The sequence below is a fragment of the Falco rusticolus genome, chromosome 5, assembly GCF_015220075.1.
Source record: "Falco rusticolus isolate bFalRus1 chromosome 5, bFalRus1.pri, whole genome shotgun sequence".
NCBI classification, from domain to species: Eukaryota; Metazoa; Chordata; class Aves; order Falconiformes; family Falconidae; genus Falco; species Falco rusticolus.
Window position 1 is genome coordinate 34,323,120 of NC_051191.1, and position 16,353 is coordinate 34,339,472.

Here is a 16,353-nt window from a genome sequence, read left to right on the forward strand (position 1 = left end):
TTTTTTTTGGAAAAAAAGACAGTCAAAAACTTTTAAACTCATCTGGTTTTAGCTTGGCATGTTTTTCTAAAACTTCAGTGAATTATGATTTGGTAGTTTATAATATTTGTACTTGTTGTTTGTGTATATACACTGAATTGTAAAACCAGAAGGATCTGAAGATGAAACAGCCAGCAGGTTTGAAGTCTGGATTTGGGCAATGAAAATCAATTGTGTGTGCCAAAGTTGTGTTGTGTTGTTTTGTTTTGTCTTCCAAAGCTGTGAGCCTAAAATTGCATCCCTAAAAAGAGCTCAATCCAGGGTTTGAGCATGCTGTTAATCAGCAGATTATTATTACTGCTGAAAAGGCACAGGTTTGTAATTAGCCAGCTGATTTTCTGCTTGAATTTTAGCACCTAATTGAGAGACTTACTGAAGTTTTGAAATATGCAGCTTCCCTATAGTCAAAACAGATGCCTCTGAAGGCCTTCAAAGGAACACCTACTTTGATAAAGCTTATGCAGATGTTTGAAATGTTTTTATTTCCAAGTTAGGTGTTAGATTTTATTTGTGCTTAACACTCGTTTACATTAAACTTAGTACTGAGAGTGCAGCTTAGCTGATTGTATATAGGTGATTGTACTTGATTTATTTTATGTGGGGTTGGGGAAGTCTGAGATATAAAGCAACATTTAACTTTGTACATAATGAGGAACTACATGCTTTCTGTATTCAACTATTTTTATATTTCAGTATAATGCTTTTTATATAAATTGTATCTGGATGGAGTTAAATGAAAATCTAGGAAAAGTGCATGTTTTTTTCATGTCCCATGACCTGGACTTCAGAACTAAATGTTACTTCTGCACAGGACTCTTCCATGTAGAGGGATATTCCCGTTTACTACTACTTCTTTCTCTTGTAGATATCTCTTGAATTTTCCAATGCCAATTGAATTTACATCACCTCTCTATAAAGAACATCTTACAGATGATGTTGTAAACCAGCAAATCCCATTTCTGTGGCAGATCTACTGGTGAGACTTTATGAAGTATTTCTGAGAAACAGCTATTGGGTCTCAGTAAATTGCATTTTCAAAAGCAGAACATTTGTTACTTGCTTAAGGGTATATCGCTTTGGGTTCTCTCAGTAAATGATCTGCCATTCCTTAGAGAACCTACCTGCCTGCTGCACGACAGAGACAATTTTATGGAACTGTGAATTGCACACAAACTTAAATTTTCCACTTGAGAAATCTTTCAGAATTTCTGCCCTATGGAAACAGTAATAGGTGTGTTCATCTCATGAAATTTTCTTTGTTGTTTTACTTTTGTTTTAGGTTGCTACTGCTAGTAGTGTTCTTTTTTTCTCCTAGCTTTCAGTTGTTCCCCTTTTATTTTACAACAGTTTCCCCCGCTATGTTTAACTTAGTTTAGCCCTCGTCTCCCCACCTTTGCTGACCTACTCTTTCAGCTGTTTTTGGAGCTACTATTAACAGACTATAAAAGTTGGAACTAGCCACTGTAGCAAATACAGCAAAGTGACCTTTTCCTTTGCAAGGGACTGCAAAGGTGACAGATCTTTGTCAGTTATATGCAGGTTTTTTGTTGGGTTTTTTCCCCCTGTTTCTCCCACCATTCCTTTTGATAGCAGCAGTATCCAGGATTGGCAGGCACCGAAGTATTGGCCATTGGTAACTTCCACTAGTATAACTGTGGTTGCTGAGATGTTGACTTAAGCTGCTTAAGTTTGACACTGAGGTCTGGGTTTGTCCATCTTCACAAGTAGCTATTTGGCTTTTCAGATCAGTAAAAGGGCAAAGATGATAATACTACAGATACTGAGTGAGGATTCCTCAGAACTCCTTCAACACTGTTGCTTATAGTTTTTAATTGGTGGACAACTTACAAACAGGTAAAATGTGTGGTTTTCAAGAATTCTTATATAAGGTTTAGATTAAGCTATCTTAATGTATTCTTTTTATGTTGTCCATTAATACCAATTTAAATTATTTTTTTTATAGAAAATATTTTTTCACAAGTTCAATTTTAGGTTTGGTAGTTGCACAGTAGAAACATTGTTAGAAAGACACTTGAGGTCACAGCTTAGTCACTTGGGGACCTTAACTTAAGCTTAGTCACTTGGGGACCTTAACTTAAGCTTAGTCACTTGGGGACCTTAACTTAAGCTTAGTCACTTGGGGACCTTAACTTAAGCTTAGTCACTTGGGGACCTTAACTTAAGCTTAGTCACTTGGGGACCTTAACTTAAGCTTAGTCACTTGGGGACCTTAACTTAAGCTTAGTCACTTGGGGACCTTAACTTAAGCTTAGTCACTTGGGGACCTTAACTTAAGCTTAGTCACTTGGGGACCTTAACTTAAGCTTAGTCACTTGGGGACCTTAACTTAAGCTTAGTCACTTGGGGACCTTAACTTACTTACGCTCAGATGCTCTTGTATTTTAGTATGTGCTTCGAAGGAAAATTAGTGCTTTTGAAGTAAGTACCTAAATTACTTTCAGAGCTAATAATCGAGTGTCTTTTGTGGTTGAGTTTTGGTACAATGAGTGCCTGTGTATTTGGGCCTATGTATCTGTCTTTCATTTTTTCAGCTACAGAGGGCAAAAGACAAGTTCAGTTTTACCAAGTGAAAATAGAACGAAATCAGCAAAGCCTCAAAGCTCAAGGAGTGATTTTTTACTTGAAAAGATTGCTGTATGTCTCTTCATACATGTTTGCATACACATACGCACACACTGTTCTAGAAAGAGTAGCAAATGGGTGATACAGCTTGTGTTCCTGGGCAAAGTGGGAGTAGAATCAGGCAGTCTGATTATGTGACCATAGTCATGGAGGGTTCTGTGGCAAGTTAGCTACATCAGGCCTATCTTATTTTATATTCATGTATTCTTCCTCTTCGTGAGGTGTGTTTTTCTCTGTGACTTACTGAAAGTCTTACCTTTTTTTTTTTTTCACTGTTACTTTACATTTTGAAATAGGGATTATTCGCTGAATCTTGGTCAAACAATGTGTCTGCCTCTCTCTTTGAGGTCCTATATGTTGGTCTGACTGTATGTTTCTTTGAGGAAATGTGGAACAAAATTAAGGTTGTAGGTTTTTTTTTAACTGTTCTTGTCAGGGCTTTTTCCCTGCCATGATTAGCATAGTTCTACCCCAGATCTCCAGTCGTATTTGTTCCAAAACACTTATTTTATTGCAACAGTTTCTGATACCATTTCTCAAGTGGTTTTAATCCAGCTTTGAAATTTATTGTTCCGGAGCTTTCCAAACTCACTCAGGAGTTGTCTCCGTTCTGTAGCAGTCAGAGCCATCTCTATTAGAAGGCTTAATAAATAAAAGGGTACTCTACACGATTAGAGGACAATTCATAATATTTAATTTCCATTTAAGTTGAGCTGCATTTTAAATTAATGGTTTCTGTGTTACTCCTTACTATCTGCAGTTGAGACTTATCAGTCAACTTCTTAAAATGGGTAAATCAGTCCATAATACTGCTAAACTGAAAACACTGTTTTTTCTTGCATCTCAGAATGGGGAAGTTCTTCATTGTTTCTTACTCTTAATATGTAAGAACATCCGTTGTTTTTGACATAACCATTTTCAACTTTTAATATTAACAGTTTGTGCCAGTCTCTTCACGCAAGTGTTGGTGAAGCACTGGATGCTTATGAAGCAGCTCTGGGGGCAGTAATGCAGCAGGAGACTGTTCAGAACATCTGGCTGGAGTAAGTTCTTAAGGGAGGAAGGTAAATTAATTTCAAAACTATTAAGTGAAGGCTACCAGAACCATCTTTTTTCTTTTTTTTTTTTTTCCCTTCCAGTTACCTTGTTTTTATCAATAGCAAAGTTGTTGGATCCAACAACAAAGCTCAAGAATTCAAGCTTTTCACTGACCTAGTGAACAGATGTCTGGTTACAGTCCCCACACGATACCCAATTCCTTTTAGTACTGCTGATTATTGGACCAATTACGAGTTTCATAATAAGGTAAAAAATGTGTCTGTGGACAGTTTTTAATTAGACTGATGACCTTTTAGCAGCTACCTGTATAACTTACCTGTTCAAATACAGCACTAGTAGTATATGAACACTGAGAGACAGGAATTATTAGAAAAAGAAAAAAGTATGAGAAGAATGGTGTTCTGAGCAGAAGAGTATCTAGCAGTGACCTTTTGAATAAAGGGTGTGTAAGGCAAAGAAACTTTATTATGGTATATTTTAATACTGTGACTACAGCCGTTAATGAAACGGCTGTTAATGGAAAGAGAAAATGTGTAAGGGAGGGAAGAGGTGGTCGAGCAAGATGGGTCTGCAGAGCTATAACGCTGGCAGATGGAGAACAGTTTTTAAGCTGTCAGTTTTGATCATAGAGATTACAGTGGTTGAGAAACAGAAGAAATAAAGTAGAAGTAAAACCTAGTTGAGCACTTGTACAGACAGAATAAAATTTTTAGAAATCCTGGGTCCCAATTTGCTAACATCCAGTGCATTTCTCTCACTAAAAGCAGGCTAGAAGGACTAAAATATGTGGTGTTAGCAACTTGACACTAACTTTTTATTACACAAAGTGATTTCTGTACTCTTGAGGGATAAGGTTTGTAGGTAGTAACTTAGTCATAATGTTTATGGTTTGTCATTCCATTATTCTTAGCAAAATCAGACAGTGATGAAGTAGATTAATGTTTGTAATTCAAATTCTGCAGGTAATTCTCTTTTATTTGAGCTGCATTCCAAAATCTCAACATTCCAAAACCTTGGAACGGTTTTGTTCTACCATGCCTGCTAATCCTGGACTTGCCCTGAGGTATGTGAAAATACTTGTAATAAAGACAAACAGCTGTTTAACATAACTACTGGGTTTTTTATGCAAGACATGCATGCTTTGCTTTCTACTATAAAAGTAAAACTTCCTCTATTGCTGCATGTTGCTTGAGGCACATTGTGCCTTCTGACACCATCTCAGTCTGTCTTCTGTTTGACAGGGTTCTGTTCTATCTACAGAAAGGTTATAGTTACACAGGAATTAACAGCATTTTACATGATGAGTACAGATGGTCAGAATTTCAAGTGTGCAGAGAAATGTCATATATATATTAAAATCTTGTTGCTACTCCATGATGTATTAAAACTATAGTTCCAGCATAGAACAAATGAAAACGGATGCACCAGTGCTACCTTGTCTTAACTTGAGATTTATTTAGCAGAGAGAAACCTTTCTTTATTTTGAAAAAAATCGTACAGGAAACAAAGAGTTAACGTAAGCTTCGCATTGATTCTTACTTGAATGGTATGTCCAAATGTACTCTTCCAGGATTAGAGTCCATGTTTTACCGTATTCAGCTGCAGTGAACTCACGAACATTTGATTGAATACTTTTGAAAAGTCCCCAAACACTTACTGCTGATCATCAACAGTGACCCCAAAGAATTCCAAGCAAGACTTGAAATAAGTGTGTGTGGTTGGGGGCATGGGGAGAGTATGACACACCTGCCTTTGGTACATGAAGTTGAATGGCTGCATTTTAAACCAAGTTGCGATTCTGTCTAGATGGAACTTGCAGCTCCCTTAGACAGTGTTGATACTACATGAAATGGGTGAGCAGAACTGACTGAACAGTATCTTCTAGCCACATGCCTATAAAACTAGTTAGCCTCCTTTCAAATATGCAGTTACCTTGTGCATGCTGAAAATGGATCTTGTGTCAAGATGATATTTCCTCTAATTTCACGCTTCTTCATTATTCTTTGAAAGTATCTTTTTTGTTTTGTTCTGAGTGTGTGTTCAGTTAATACTGTATATGGTGGCTTGGTTTTTTTCCTACTTGGAACTCTTGGCTCAGATTAGGTATAATACACTTTGCGTAATGTGTTTGTATCTTTGGATTGCTTTTCTGTTCCCAGTGATTAGAGCAGTGTTCCTTTCTCATGAATGCCTTTTACAGACTGCTTCTGCGATACTGGGAGGAGAGCAATGTTCAAATTCTGAAACTGCAAGCCAAGATGTTTACATATAATATCCCAACATGCCTGGCCATCTGGAAAATGTAATGCAACAGTCATACATCTGTTTTCATAGATATTGCTTTTGTTTATAAGGTTTACATCACAAAGGTAAATCTGAAACGTCCTTCCAATTGGGCTTGTACTGGAAGTCTCTCTTTCATTAGCTTATTATTTAAACAGTAACTGTTAGAACAGACAGAGGGACTGTCACTTCTTTAAAATGAGAAATTAAATTCCCTCTTGGGGAAACTTACGTGAATGGATATTATGCAGATAAATATGAATGATGTATTTACAAGTTGCCTTTTTAATTCAACTATTGACTTCTGTCTCCCCTCTCTACCCCCCCCCTTTATATATCACAATAGCAGTAATCTTCATTATCCAGTGATGCTGAACTGATCTTTTTCTTCAGTGTTTGTTCATAATGGGGAACCACTGAAATGTCTTGCTCATGTAAGGTTGTCTTTAAAAAATGGCTATTTTTATCTTTTCACTGTAGATTAACATCATTGGAAGTTAGTCAAGTTTCTTAAGGAATTTGTAATTCCATTCCACAGTCAGTGTTCTGCCAGTAATGGCATTTAAAATAATTCAAGAATAAATATTTTTATATATTTCTTTTCCTCAGAGCCATTGCTGCCGAATGCTTTCTAATGGGACAAAGAGAAGTAAGTCAATACAGCTTACTAAAATGAGTAATTATAAGATTTTGTAGAACTTTTCATACCTTGGCTTTATCTGAAGCAGTGGTTGTCTCTTAAACCCAGCGTTTCTAGACAGTTGTAATACTCTATGTATAAACACTGAAGCGTTTGCCTCAAGTGTAAGAAATGTCTTTTGACAATCAAGGTAGAATGGATTATATTGCGAGTAACTGTGTGCACTGTTTGTGTGTATCTTTCCCTTACTGGGGGGGGGGGCTGTATTCTTCTTCCGCTTTATTTTTCTTCTTACCTGGAGGAGATAGCTAGCACTTCAAAATACAGTAGAGTGAAGGAAGCATTGTTGTGCTGGAAGATGCTAATGACTGTTTTTACAACTAGTTGGAAGGGTGGGTCTGTCAAGCCAGTGTATGTAGAGAGTTTGAGTAGTTCTTAACCTCAGCAAAGACATCAGTTCTTTTTCTCCCCCAAAAATAGCAGGCTTGTTCCTTGGTACTTTGGGGAGTGAAATATTTTTATCGCTCTATATACAAATACAAGAGGTTTATGGCACAGCAACTGAGTCACTTTTCAGTTCAAACAGAATGGATCTTCCTGGTATTGTTGCTGTCACCTTCAAAATATCCTTCTGCCTTTGGAAAGATGGTGTATTGGGGGGCTTACAAGGCCCTGGGTTTGTGACTCACCACTGCTTGTGGTGTTTCTGAGCTGCTACTTTGCTGTGTCTTGTTTTGTGTCATTCCCATAGTGGCTGATTCTCAGCATCCTTCTCTTCTGTCAGTAGTCTTTTTTTTTTTTTTTTTTTTGAAACAGTATTAAAGGTTTAAATGAGCCATAGTTAATAGCATGGCTATTGTTAGACTGACGTATGAAATCTTTTCTGTCCTTTTTTTACTGTCTCCTAGAATGTTTAAAAAGAACATCCCCTAAGCAGACAGTTATTTGGTTTGTAAGATCAAATAGTTCAAAGTCAGGAGATATCAAAGGCATGGTTGCCTATTCAACCTTAATTCTGTCTCTGTGTTGATGGTTTGGTGTAATCTGTAATTAGTCGCAGATCCCTGCTTCAGTCATTGTATTAGATGGACTACGTTTTAAGGCGCTGCCTATAGCGAGGCTGATGACTTAAGATCCCTGCTTTGTTTGGTTAGAAAGTTAGAAAACATATTTCAAATGAATCAGAAACAGGGTCCTTAAAGTGAACAATTAAAATGAAGGCATTTGTAGTACATTGTAGCTGGATTACACCCAGAAGAAATCTTGTGAGTTTCTTCTGCAGCCACTTGACTAACTATACAGTGTGGAATAAAATCACTGAAGTAGGCACACACAGTGCAGTTGAGGTTTTTTGTGGCCATTTAGTTTGGGATGTAGTGAGCACTTACAGCTGTTTACACAAATCAGTGACTGCATCAGATAACTGGATTTTCTAGTAAACAAATAGGCTATTGTTTAAAAACTTACTTGTGATTCAGATTCTGGATTTCCTGTTCCCGGAGAACCCATCATTTTTCCTTGCAGAGGTCATGTAAAGGTTTGCTAAAATAATGTAAAAATGGGTATGAGTATTTAAAATGCCAACAAATAGCTCCCCTAATGACTTTTTGATTAAAGTTGGTACTTTAGATACCAGTAGTTGAAGGAGACTAGAGTCTTGCATCCAACATTTTTGTCCTGTTTCCAACCATAAAGTAGTAAAACAATTTTTTTCTTTTTATGAAGTTGCAAAGATTCATAATGATTGTTAAAGCACAGATAGATAGATGCTGAAGGAGAAAAGCCTATGAAACAGTTACTTTCATTGCAGGGTTGGGATGGTAAGCAATAAGCAAGACCTTGAGACTACATAATGAGTGGTGAAAGGAAAATATTCAATAAGCTGCTTCATTCCCTGAGTGTGTTCCATCCTGTGCAATGAATGAGGCAAGAATCTTGTGAAGAAAAATAGAATGTCCTCGTGTAGTTAATCGTGTGCATGCAAGGGTCAGAATTAAGGTCAGATATAAACTTGCCTTTGCTTTTAGTAGCGATTTAATGCTTGACTCTTAAACTTTTTTTAAAAAAAGATTTTTAAAAACTATTGCAAGACATTACTGTGCTTCAAAATACTCATTTTGAGTGCATGAAATTGTGCTGACTTTTAATACTTGTGTTTATTTTACAGGTCCATCATTTATATCAGAGAGCCCTTCAGAAGTTACCTCTATGTGCAACACTGTGGAAAGATGTAATGTTTTCTCCTTATGATTTAGTTTGAGGTTTCATATAAATTTTCTGCATATCCCATATCCATAGATGTGGTGATGCCCAAGCTTTGGCTAAATCTTATGTCTGCTTCCCCATCTCTTACAGCAACTCTTGTTTGAAGCATCAGGAGGAGGTAAAACTGATAACCTGAGAAAACTAGTTTCCAAGTGCCAAGAGGTTGGAGTCAGCCTAGATGAGCTTTTAAATTTAAACACTTACAGAACAGAAAGCAAGAATCACTGAACGCTGGGTACGGTCAGCCATAAGTCCTATTAAATGCCAAAATCAGTTGAATGATTCTTCAGGCTGATCCATGCCTAAGATCTGTGTAAGGCAGATGAGTATTGCTGAGCATATCGAGTCTCCAGTCTGCTTTCCTTGAACCTGGAAACAATTAACGTGACCCTCCTCTGGAAAAATGAACTCCCTGTCTGGCCTTGCTTCTGGGCCCTGCCAGATTCTCATAACGTCATCTACGTAAGTATAGTTAATCAAAATGACAGACATTATTTTTTTATGTTTTCTTTTTATTTTCTGTTTTCTTTATTTTGCTGTTCCTGATTCACTTGACACTCTCGCTGATGCCTGAGAGATCTGTGTTTGGGATTAATTTACTGGGCTGTGTTTACAGTAAAAAGCAAGTAGTCCATTTTGGGGTTTTCCTTTTTTAAACCTTTTTTGAGACTTTTTCATTACAGGATTTAAAACAAAAGCAGCCGCTCTTAAGGAAAGTGTAACTGCCGTGGCCACAAGTATGCTTCTTGCACTTGAAGGCTCTAAGAGGGTTGCTTACTGCCCTTTTCTGCATTGGACTCACGGCAGAGACTATTAAACTTGAAGATTAAAGAAACTATTGCAAATGCCAGTGCATCAGAACCTAAGAGTGGTCAATTATGTGCAATTTTTTGTAAAGAAATTTTAATTTATAATAAAGTTTAACAGTTTAAAGAAATTTAAGATTGATCTGTTTTGTATTGGTACTAACTTACAGTATTACAGGTGTTTTTTACAGAGATATTTTCAATACAAGCTGACCTTTTTATTTTTATTTTTTAAAAAAATAAAATTAAAATCTGTTGTGTTTTGTTATTTTGACCAAAAGGTAGGTGAATGTGGTTGGGCTGCCTGTTGTGGATGCAGAGTAACAATGACTGCATCTTAATGGGTTTCTTCTTCCCCTTGCATCATGGACACCGATGTTTGTTATGTAACTGCTATTCCTGTTATTAATACCACTTCCATGATGGATAGGACATTTTACATTTTGGCCTTTTCACCTTTAATGAAATGAGGCCCGCTTCCCAAAGTCCCTGTGTGTATATTGCAGAGAGATACTGCCAGCCTGCTGAACCAGTGATGGGGTGGCTCACATGAGGTTGGTTTTCCACCTTCTTTTTCTACCTGTGCGAAATCATATAAAAAGATGGTTGTAGTACCTTTTGTGTAGATTTATGAAGATGCTACAAAGACAGGGAAGGAGTGGTCTTTATGTTGGAGAATGAGGCAAGGTGGCTTGTGACATACAGTTTGAATTAAGTTTCAAAACCCTTACGTTAGCTGAAGTTACACGTGACAGAACTGTCGTTAAAGGAAAGTGGGAAATACGGGGTTTCGTCTAGGGGAATGGAAGGTGATTCTGCACATTAAGCCCTTTTAGCAGACAACTGTTACTTTATAATTCATGCTTAAATATAAAACTTCAAATACCCACTTAAATGGGCAACTTTTCCTACAGGCTACAAAACCAGTATCAGAAAAGCTGACTTTTCTTTGTTGTAATGGAGTGGTATCCTCATTTCTTCAAACTTCTTATGTGGTACAGCTCACTGAAAAAGGTGGTGATAAAAGTGCAGTATTTAATTTTTTTAATTAAAAACCTCAAGTATGGTAAATACTGGCTTACACATTTGCCCAAATATTTTTTCAAAACTTGTCTTTAAAACTTTCCTGATAAACAGTTGATATTTCTCTGCAGCAACACCTGGAGACCTGCAGTGTTTTAGTGGGGTACCATTTTACCTATTGTACTGTTAGAAATTAGACAAGCTTAATGCTGTCGAGGGTTACAGCACTCCGTGCTCTTACACATTCCCTAGCTTAGGCTTGTCTTACACTTCGGACTGTTACTTTGCTATCTTTCTTGCCTTGCTGTACAGTGACTTTATAACAAAAGGCAGTGTGTCTTGTTCTAAGGAGACCTTAAGCTTTACATTTTTGTCAAGGATTAATCGTGTGTACTCTGCATTAATGACTTCTTACACACTTGGGAGATAAGGGGAGGGGGGACCAAAACCCCACAATAATCTGTCCTCTGTTGACCTTAATCCATATTGTTTTAATTAAAATACTCCTGGTTTATATGTGGTGTTTTCACCCAATTTTGCTTGGCGTGATGGTATGCTGAAGTGGCTAATTGTAATGGGAATTGTTCATTCAGGAGCTGGATTGAAGAATGAGGAAGCTGTATAGTCTTCAGAGCAGCAGAAGCACTTTTCACAAAGCAAGAAACAAAAAATACACTGCTGTGTGATGTAGAACTGCCAGGAAGGATTTAGTTGCTTCCACAGGGCTGCAGTTACCATTGAATCCTTTCTGTGCTCTGCTATTCTGGTAGCTGCAAAGAGAGCATTCTGTTTATGAAACTGACAAGGGGGTTTCTTTGTCATTTGCAAAACTGCATTAATTCATCACCAGGAGGAATGAAATTTAACAAAAAGTATTAAATCAAGCTATTAGTCTTCTAAATTAGTAATCTCACCTGATCGCTAAATAAATTCAGATGATGGGCAATAGTGGTGAATAACTGGGAATAAAGGATAGCTCCAATCAAGCAAAACACTAGCTGCTTAAGAGAAAAATAACTTCAGGAGGAAAGCACGTTAATTTTTAATACCAAACTATGTTGCTACTTGTTCTATGCTCAGAAGGACTGCTTCATGAATAGTGACCTGATTATTTGGCCTTTAAGCCTTTCTGGAAACAGAAGTCTAGGTCTTTAATAGTACTGCACCAAACTAGTATTGCTACAGTATTTTCACTTCCTGGTTATTGCAAAGACACAGCAATGTGAACAAAAAGATTGAGCTGCATTTATTAGGAAGAAAAATACATGGGAATTATGTATGGATTAGTATATTCAGTGAAGATCTACATGAAGGTAATCAGTTTTAGTAATTTTTGTGCTCATCAAGACAATGATTGATTTATGGGATGGCATGCTGTTTACTTTTCACAAAAGTTCTGTTTTAACCTAGTTTTGTTATAGACTTGCTCTCCACAACTACAATGCGAAGGCATGTTGGAAAGTAAGTTCAGAGGGAAGCAATAAAGGGAAGTAAGCAGAAAAGTTCTAAAGAATTGCTTAGGTGAGAAGGTAGTTTTAACCTTTCTGAGATTACTGAGACTTGTCTTTTCCTAACTTTTTTTAAGTTTTGGGTTAAGAAGTAGTATTTTTCTGCAAGATGTCCTCTTTTTGCTGAGTTCAAGGATGAGCCTATTTGTTCTAGGCCCGTTGGTTAATTGTATTTTATATAGCAATATTTATTGGGAGTTAGCAACTCTTTAAAAACAGATGTGGATTCCCTTTCATATTCTACAGGCCCTGTTTCAGGTGAAAGATTTGAAAACTTGTGTGTTTTGTGTTTCTGTGTAAAGCATTAAAAAGATGCAAGAATTTTCAGTGTCACAGGGATATTACCTAAAATGAGCGAGCAGGTTTACCTGATCTCAATAGTAGCAGAGGTGTAAACCCTTTAAGAGAGGTAGAAGAGGCTGGCAAACTATAGAGTTGCAGCGTAAGTATACAGGAAGGTGAGGACGTGAAGACTGAAATGGAGAAGGCTGCTTCAATTGGACAAGGGCGGTATAAACTGAACCGCACGCAATCGGCCTGCTAGCTATAGGTGTCAGCTGGGCAACTCTCGTTCTGCTGCTGAGCTTGTGAAAGCTTTTCGGAAGAGCACCGTAGTCGTGTTAAGAAACCTGACGTACTGGCCAGCTTGCTACTGGCTCTAGCTGTTGCCAGCTGCCTCTGGTAAGTCTTGGTGTTCTCCTGAAAGGTGATGGGCAGCTGACGCTCTTACAATCAGAGGTCACTGCCTGGGGGCCTACTTGCCCACCTGTAAATTAGACAAAACGAGGTTTTACACTGATGTACAAACCTCTTCTGTGTGCTTCTAGAAATGACTTGTTTTCATTGATTTATGTTAATTTCATTTCTGTCATGCTGCTTGTGCTTGGGTGTCCTTGTGCCTCCTGGTATCCAAAGTGTAAAAAGAAGAAAAGGCTTGAACTGTTCCTAGTGGCTGGGTTTGTGAGGCAGATCCCTGGGATGTCCCTTTCCCTTTACTTACGTGAGTCTTCAGTTCATCTGCAAGTTTCTTAAACTTTTGTAAGGGGAAAAGAGGAAAAGGAACAGTGAGTAAGTCAAATGAAAAAAAACAGGAAGAAAGATCTCACTGTGAGTTACCTCCTTGTAAAGAACATAAGGAGCATTTATTTTTTCAGCAGTGCATGTTCTAAGGTTATTCATAGCTTCAATTCCACTCTTCTGTTTTCCTTGGAGTGCAGCATTGTCAGGTGCGTTATCCCCACCTCTTTTCTGTTTCACTTTTTTCGAGGTCCCGCTGAATGACTGGCTTTGCTCTCAGCTTGAGGCTGCTTCTGAGCCCTTACTTTTCTCTGGGGTTCGGAATAGAAGGAATTTTCTCCAAGGTCTCAACTGATCAGAGTCTCAAAGCTAAGCAGCCTTCAGCCATGAGAGCAGACCTACCAACAAACATGATCTTCATCACATTTGTACAACTAGTGCTGTTCTGAAACACTGGGCTACTACTGGGAGGCCCAGAGGTGGATGGCTCTGTTGGTGTTGCATGCAGTTGTTCTGGATAACTCTGCCATGGCTTTATGGGTCTGGAACATTTGGCATGGGTATCTGGGGGTGCAGAAAAGGGATGGGCTCCATCTGAGGCAAATCCCTAGTTAGCTGAGTGGACAGATGTTCCTGTGGGCAGGGACATCTTTCACTAGATCAGGTTGTTCAAAGCCACATCCAACCAGACGAACGCTTCCAACAATGGGGCATCCGCAGCTTCTCTGGGCAACTTGTTCCAGTGCCTCACCACCCTCATCATAAACCATTTCTTCCTTATGTCCAGGCTAAACCTCTACCCTCTTGTAGGTCAAAACTGTTGCCCCTTGTCCTGTCGCTACAGGCCTTGGTAAAAAGTCTCTGTCTCTCATAAGCTCAAGTTCTTAAGCCCACATCAGATGTCAGTGAGACATTTTGACTCCCAGCTGTTGGCCTCCACATGTAGCAAGTTGTTTTGCAGCAGCATCCAGGCTTTTGAATTGAGGTCATAGGTCATATAATTGCACCTACCTGGTTTTTATTTCTGCTCGTAGCCCTGAGTTAATGCTGTTCCCACATGAATTGCATTCTGTGCTTTGATGGTAGATCCTTAAGCTGCTTTATCTTGCCCTTTTCATGCTTCTAGGACATACTGTGAAGACAGGGACAAGTTTTTTTATCTTTTCTATCTAGATTACAAGCCTTGAGTGGAGGGAGGGAAAGCAAAGCTTTAGCTTAAGTCATTATTTTATTGACAGCTTTTCTTGGTTGGGTTATAGAAAACTGCAAAGATACTAAACATGTATTCACAGAAAGAATAGGACTCTTTACCCAATTAATCTGTGCTGACAATTACAGTGCGTCTGTGCTGACAGTTAATAGCCTGCTGCCTTTTTTTTTTTGAAGTACTGATTAATGTTGAGAGTACAAGAGGTGTTACTGCTCAGGTTCTGATATACAGCTCTACTTACAAGCATGAGTGAATACTGGTATTCAATATTAAAGATTTCATAACCAATTTCTGTCATACCTGACAACCCACTTAACAGCCACTGTGATGTTGCCCTCTCGTACCAGGTTAGGTGTCCGTAAGGAACCTTGCTTGCAGGAACAAGGCTTGCAGGGGTTGAAGTATGGACTGGATGAGCAGACAGTGAGGTAGGCTGAAAACTGGGTCCAGAGCGTGGTGATCAGTGGTACAAAGTCTAGCTGGTCAGCCGCCGGTGGCGTAGCCCTGGGGTCAGTACTGGTATTTAACATCTTTGTTAACGATCTGGAGGATGGAGCAGGGTGTACCTGCAGCACGTTCACTGATGACACGAAATTGTGAGGAGTGACTTATATGCCGGAGGGTCCTGCTGCCATCCAGATAGATTTTGACAAGTTGGAGAAATGGGCCAACAGGAACCTCATGAAGTTCAACTAAGGGAGGTGCAACACCCTGCACCCGGGGAGAAACACCCCCAGGCACCAGTATAAACTGGAAAGCAGCTTTGTAGAAAAGGCCATGGGGCTCCTGGTGGAGACCAGGTTGAACATGAGCCAGCGATGCTTCCTGTGTAGCCACCAGCCTCCTGTACTCCCACCAGGAAGAGCACTGCCAGCAGGCTGAGGGAGTTGATCCTTCTCAGCGCTGATGAGGCCACACCTAGAGTGATGTGTCCAGGTCTTGCTCCCCAGCACGGGAGAGGTATGGAGCTACTGAAGAGAGCCCACTAACTGGCCACAAAGATAATTAAGGGACTGGAGCACCTCACGTATAAGGAAAGGCTGAAAGAGCTGGGACTCTTTAGCTTGAAGAAGGTTTGGGGGAAGATCTTCCTTTTTTTTTCCTCTTTTTTTTTTTTTTTTTTTTTTCCCCTCCAGACTTTGACTGTGAAGTCACGAAAAATCTTATGCAGCCTTGAAGATTCTCCATAATTATCACCCTGAGGGCCTGGGATTAAAATCCTTTGAAGGATTAATTCTTATTTTCTAGTCCTAAAGATCTGAACAACAGCTACACGGTGAGAAACATGCGAAGCAAATCCAATGAGAAATAGCAGAGGTCTTCCTTGATGCCTTTTTTTCCTCATTCTGCCTGTTGTTCATCTGCTGATAATAACTCTGGCATTTGATAGATAAATTTGCTGATAAATACTCTAGCATTTGATAAATATAGTGGCCAAGTCTCTGTAAGTAGATGCCACAACAGCCTGAAACTTTTGCCTGTTCTTCAGCCCTTCCTGCTGGAAAGACTATCCATGCCAGACAAAAACTTCTGGAATTTCCATGCCACCTCTTGCTGATGGCATAATCTGCATTTATCTGACAAAACTGATGAACTACCTAGCATCCTTTTATTTTTTTAAAAAAGAGTATAGCCTCGTTTATATTTTGCTTACTAACTGTAACAAATTGAACGTTCCCCCTTCACCCCAGACTCTAGGTGTGTAGCCAGTGCCAAAGGAAGCCTTCCTGAGACAAGCAGAAGTGATCTCCTGGGACAAGCAGAAGTGATCAGGTTTGGTGCACTCTGGAGCTGGCTGTTTTAAGATTGCAAACCGTGATAACTATTACAGAGGGGAAATTATCCTAGTAGAGTTAATGA

General features: G+C 38.8%; 1 protein-coding gene across 9 annotated transcripts in view; it reads left to right on the plus strand.

The window, feature by feature from the left end:
* Window positions 1-9,866, plus strand: part of ZFC3H1 (zinc finger C3H1-type containing) — a 43,297-nt gene extending 33,431 nt beyond the window's left edge. For 2 of the 9 annotated variants that reach the window (XM_037387672.1, XM_037387673.1), the window contains exons 28-35: window positions 905-1,015; window positions 3,621-3,725; window positions 3,822-3,987; window positions 4,704-4,804; window positions 5,942-6,043; window positions 6,634-6,673; window positions 8,832-8,894; window positions 9,020-9,866. In XM_037387672.1, coding sequence (XP_037243569.1) covers window positions 905-1,015; window positions 3,621-3,725; window positions 3,822-3,987; window positions 4,704-4,804; window positions 5,942-6,043; window positions 6,634-6,673; window positions 8,832-8,894; window positions 9,020-9,157 — 826 coding nt within the window. In that variant the 3' untranslated portion in view covers window positions 9,158-9,866. Of the gene's footprint in view, window positions 1-904; window positions 1,016-1,783; window positions 1,891-3,620; window positions 3,726-3,821; window positions 3,988-4,703; window positions 4,805-5,311; window positions 6,348-6,633; window positions 6,674-8,474; window positions 8,724-8,831; window positions 8,908-9,019 lie in introns of those variants that run through there. The other 7 variants (XR_005104291.1, XM_037387676.1, XR_005104288.1 and 4 more) reach the window with 6 other exon arrangements.
* The last annotated feature ends 6,487 nt before the right edge of the window (window positions 9,867-16,353 follow it).